At 37.0% G+C, this 6,000-nt stretch overlaps 1 protein-coding gene across 1 annotated transcript in view; it reads right to left on the bottom strand.

The window, feature by feature from the left end:
- Positions 1-826: 826 nt before the first annotated feature.
- LOC122808554 (estradiol 17-beta-dehydrogenase 2-like) overlaps positions 827-6,000 on the bottom strand; it is a 1,381,410-nt gene continuing 1,376,236 nt past the window's right edge. The window contains exon 5 of the mRNA XM_044079509.1: positions 827-2,157. Within this exon, the coding sequence (XP_043935444.1) occupies positions 1,793-2,157 (365 nt within the window). The 3' untranslated portion in view covers positions 827-1,792. The remainder of the gene's footprint in view (positions 2,158-6,000) is intronic.

The following is a 6,000-nucleotide window of genomic DNA, read 5'->3' as shown; positions in this document are numbered from 1 at the left end:
TGTTTAATGTAAAAGGAAAGCCTGCTCTGGAGATATGAATTCTTTGAAAGATGTACTGTCCTGCCAGCAGATTCCACTTTTGTCATAGTAGAAGATTATATTTAGTGTTTGTGGTATTAAATGTTTTGTGAATGCTTAAAAGGCCAAGTGTTCCTGGGCCATTTGAAACTCTACAGAGTAAGTAGAGGTCATACCATAGCGACCTCTGTGATATGGAAAAGAAAGAGATAGAACTTGAAGATATTCTGCATAGTTCATGGAATACTGTCTCTAGATTACCTTAATGAAGAAACATTAGGGCTTTTCAAGTTGGATCAACAATTTTAGACAGCTGCAGACTGAAGTTAGCAATATAGTCTGTTACGGGCCTTGTAAGGGATGAGTGCAAATGGATGATAACATGCATAACTGGTGGAATAATATGCCTGGAATACTTTTCTATGCTCAACAGTCTCTATGAAGACAAATATGAACTTAAGTTATGCCTGACTTATTCTTTTTTTTAGTTCTTAAATTGTCAGATTGGAGACATTTGTGAGTAAGCAAAGCACCATATGCGCGGACTATTATTTACTTCTTTTTGTGCTTTTTATTGTACTCTTATCTAAGTAAAAAAAAAAATAAATAAGTACAATAAAAATCACAACGCGGTGGTGCACCGGTAGCATTGTTGCCTCACAGCAAGAGGTTCTCCCATTCGATTCTCGGCTGGAGTGCAGGGAGTGCCTTCTGTGTGGAGTCTGCATGTCCTCCCCTTGGTTGGGTGGGCCTTCGAAAGACATGTGTAAATGGGAGTGCCTTTGTTGAAGGTTGAATGCCGAGCTGGCACCTTGGCTTTCGTGAAAATCTACTGCCAATCATTAGCGGACCGGAGTTCCGCTGTGGTGACCCCTAACCAGAAAAAGCTGAAAGACAAACAACAACAACATTGTTGCATTACTAGTTCAATATTGGTTTAGACAATTAAGGCTACAAGCTTCTCCCAAGCTTCATTCTGTAGTCTTAGGATTGCTTATTTTCTGTCTGACTGCGAGCAGGTTACTTAGCCATTGCTCCTAGATAAGGGTGAAAAGAAGCTCTTGTGCACAGTAGCTACCTATGTAACAAATAAAATGAAAAAAGATACAGGTATTTGAATATAGTCTATTCTAAACAAATAAGACAGCATAGCTTTAACTTAGATGACATGCTAAAATCCACGTAAAGACATTTATAGTAAATTTTAAAAAATGGAAATATACTCATAACTTAATGGCTTTCCTCACCTTCTGTAACAGTAACACTTGTTTAAGATTAAGTAGAACTATAAAATTATTCTTCTCAAAGGAGGATGATAGCAGAATCCAATATTCGTGTGCACCTAATGACAGGTGGTCACTTATGATGAGAATGATAATATGTGAATAGGCATATAATGCCTTGCACTAGTCAGCTGACAGAGTGAAATGTTCTTAATGTCCACATTAAACAGATGTAAGGGGGGGGGTATGAAGGATTTGCATTGAAAGGGTAATATAGATTAGCTTGCAGTTCTTGCTGAAATAGCTAGAAAAGATAAAACTATCAGCAAAAATGTGGAACTATAATATTATAGGTTCTGATTTTTAAATTTTCAGAAGCATACTACTAAGGAAAAAAAAATAATTTTCAGATCCTTGGCCCAAAGGTGTGATGATGTCTTAATAATAGCAAACAACAGTTAAAATACTAGAATGATAGGAATATACAGAGCTAAATGAGTGAAGTGGAGAACTCATTTCTGTGGCTTTTTGAAAGTAACACTTCTTCAGGTTCATGAGTTGCATTGACGGCTATCTGTCAAATTCTTCTTGATTGCTGCAGGAAGTGGTAGATTTTTTGGTTTAAATGGATTCAGCAGATTGAAAACCCAACCAGGACAATAGTGATAAATGAATTTACCATGAAAAGCACCTTTCCCAGGAAAATATTCATAATTTGGTTTCTCTGCCATTAAAGCATGGTAGATGTCATTTATTACAACTGTGAAGCTTTCACAGGCATTTGCTTTTAAAGCTGGTATTGCGTCCTTCCAATAGTTTATGTATTCAGTGCTATAATCTTCTATCACGTCAGGCTGGAGGTTTTTTATAATGTTCTCGGCTTGATAATTCAATTCTTCATTTGAATGAAAAATACCTAAAAATGAAATAATAATGATTGCAACAGGTAGTGAGTTTCATTTTACATTGTCACTACTTAACTATTGTTACATGCCCCCCTAATAACATTGCATTTACATTCAAGTGGTCATCCTTCTACTCTTAGAAAATCTTACACACTATGTCTTCAGTTATGGAAACCAGTAGCAGTTCCACACTGTAACAATCTAGATCAAATGATGCTGGTAAATGATAAGTAGGTATGTAAGAAATGTTTACTTAAAAAGGATGCAGGAAATTTGTATTATTTATCACTACTCTCTATCATCCATCAGTGTAACGTAATCACATTCATAAAAAAGTGAAACAAATATATACACTGCACGAAGAATATATGTTACCCCCCACAAAACAACTATATACATATAAACAAAATCTATTAAAATTTCTCAAAAATAAAATGAAATAAAGTAAAATAAAGTAGTAAAAATTCTCACTACTGGGACCAGTCATAAGAAAAACAATGCTATCAGTACCACTATCTGAAAATGTACATTAAAGAACATTAAGTTAACTAAAATATGTAATGAAACTATAAACATTACATATCTGTATAGAACATACTGTGGAATACTATATTAATACCATAATTTTTTTCATAAAATCCTGAGCCTGATATTCATCATGGATTTCAAGAAATGTAGATTTTATTGTGATTGATACAGTTGTGGTGTCTTCAAGAGGAGGTGACCCAGAAAATACACTTGAATTAAAGGAATTGATTTGGCAAGTGAGATTTAATGCCTGTCAGCCCCCATAGCTTAATGATTCAGTGTCCAGGGTGAGTGTATTGAATATTATGGCGAATAAGTTAAATTAAAAAATTAATTCCCATATATTATATATTATATTTTATTATCTCTGGTACAATATTATTCAGTGGTTTAGATTTTTAATTTATTTATTTATGTGTGTGTGTGTGTGTGTGTGTGTGTGTGTGTGTGTGTGTGTGTGTGTGTGTGTGTGTGTGTGTGTGTGTGTGTATACACACACACACACACACATATATGTGTGTGTATAGACAGATATACAGATAGACAGGCAAGGAGGAAATGCAGACTCTACACAGAAGGCACCCCAGCTGAGAATTGAACTGGAGAACCTCTTGCTGTGAGGCGACAATGCGACCGCTGCATCACTGTGTCGCCCAAGTAAATTTTCAGGAGCAGTAAGGATTACATAGTGATGTTGTAACATTTTTATATTTCTCAACATTTTAGAAGTGTTTTAATTGGGTTTGCACTTTAAATCTGGTTTAAATATGTTTTCAATTAATTAATATCTGATTCAGTTGTCTGATTGGTGGAATTTTTTGTAAACTCTGAAGAAGTCTCTGATACATATGGGATGAAAGAGCTTAGTTGATTGTGTCTGGATGTGTATTAAGGTTTAAGTTTTAAATAGCTCAGCTTTTAAGTTGGTTATTTATTCAGCTGTTGGATTTACCATTCTTTGTGTTACGGTGTGTTTACATCATAATATTGACAGCCTGCTGAATCTCCAAAGTGTGCTTATTAGTTCTTGCCACAGTGATTCATTTTTGATAAATATGTATTTGACCATTATGTCTCTGAAGGTATTTGGAAAGCATTCTTTTGGGCTCATCTAATTTCCAAAGGCATCTCTTTTAAATCCAAAGCAATCTTGATTCCCCTTTACTCATAAATCATCAGACCTATTGTCGAATACAATGCACCATTTGGCATGCAACTTTCTAGGCATATCACTCACCTTAAGAGATATCATGGATTTCAAACTCAAAAGATCAGTGGCCACAAAAATCTTAATTCCCAAGACAGACTGGCAGCCCTCTCCCTGTAGTCAGTCTTTTAAAGACTCCTCCATGAAAATCTATGTCTAGCTTCTTGAGCCATGAAAGATTTCTACTGTCTTTCTTTTGCAAAACAAATGGTACTGCAAATACTCTGTGAAAGGAACTAAACTTTCATCAGCAGATGAATAAGACATATTGGCATAATAAATTCAGATCCCAGTGTATCCCCCACTTCTAGGACAAACATCTACTACAGGGAAAACAGAGGGGTACCCTTGCCACCTTTAAGTTAAACATGGATAATTAGAGGGGCACCCCCCTCCACAGAACTATCCAATTACCGGCCCACAGCCATTCTCTCTCCACTTTCCAGGATACTCGAGAAATGCATTCATTGTCAAGTCTTAGATTACCTCCTAACTAAAAACCTCCTATCTAACACGCAACATGGCTTTAGGCCACACCACAGCTCTACAACCGCTTTACTCTCCTTCACTAACACTATCCTTCAACATAAAAACAGTGGCTTGTTCTACTCTGCAAATTTCCTAGACCTATCTAAGGCTTTTGACATGGTGTCACACAAACATCTTATCTCTGTTCTCACTAACCTATCCTTCTCCCAATCAGCTACTGACTGGTTTCACAGCTACCTCACTGGCTGCCGTCAGTCTGTTGTGCAGCATAATAACATATCTCCTCAACTTCCTCTCTCGCTTGGTGTTCCCCAAGGATCCATCATTGGACCCCTACTTTTCTTACTCTTCACCAACAATCTATTCACTACCCCCAAACATGCCTCTCTCATACAGTATGCAGATGACTCCACCATCATCTGCTCAGCCCAAACCCTACCCAAGCTTCATAAGATCGCATAGGAAGCCTTCACCTCTGTAGAAACATGGCTGTCTAAAGCCCAGTTAATACTCAAACCAAATAAAACTAAACTCCTCATCTTCAAACTCCCACTTTAATATTACAGCCAATGCCAATACCATCATCTCCTCAACAGAACATACAAAACTACTGAGTTTTGAGATTGACAACTGTCTCATATTCAACATTCACATTTCTCTAACCATAAAGAAGTTCACAAAAAAATAGGGGCTTTGAATAGAAATAAGCAATTCCTCACCAAAACAGCCAGAATTTCACTTGCCAATTCCCACCTTATCTCCACCTTACTCTACGCCTCTCCTATATTTACCAACCTAAGATAAACCGACCTAAATAAGCTCAAGTCTTGTTACAACAAAATCACCAAGTTTGCAACCGAGGCTTCCTATCGCAGTCACCAGTGTATCTCACTTACTGAACTTGACTGGATTGAACTCCCTCAACTTCTTTACCTGAATCAACTCTGTCTTGCTCACTAATTAGTAAACAATCCTCTCAAAGTTCCATCCCTCCAAAATCTACTCTAACCTCCAGACCACTTCGCTCCAGTAGCAAAAATCAACTCCAAGTAACCAGAGCTGGCGAAACACTTTTTTTCTGCATAACATCCAAGTTATGGAACACCCCCCCCCCCCAATAACCTCTATACCATCACACAATAACTTCAAAACCATACTAAAAATATCACCTAAAAAAACACTGGTTATACCCATGCACCAATCCAGACTAGAGACCCCTTTCTCTACCCCCCCAGCCACTCAGCCACCCTGCAGGGTTCACTTCTATCCTCATCAGCTGGCACTGGCAATCCTTTTTAGCTTCCTTTAATACCTCACTTCATCTCAATACTAATGCATCTACCTACTATCTATTCCACCTATACTACTTCTCTGTTTCCTCTCGTACTTCTTAATTACTCCCACCTAATCTACATCTCACCAAACATTGCTTTATATCTCTCTCTGTTTACAGCCATTTTATTATGTCCAACAAGCTTACTACTATATTATTGCTGTGTTTGTTACTATTTGCACTAATTTTTAATAAGTGCCATCTCAGATTTATACAGTGCTCCTATGCATGTATAATTCTCTACACCATGCCCACATGTAACTATGTTATTCGTATTTTATGTTCTGGCTTTTTGCT

This window comes from Protopterus annectens, chromosome 8.part0, assembly GCF_019279795.1.
Source record: "Protopterus annectens isolate FY-2018-M chromosome 8.part0, PAN1.0, whole genome shotgun sequence".
In the NCBI taxonomy this organism is placed as follows: Eukaryota; Metazoa; Chordata; order Ceratodontiformes; family Protopteridae; genus Protopterus; species Protopterus annectens.
This window is presented reverse-complemented; position numbering and strand designations above follow the sequence as displayed.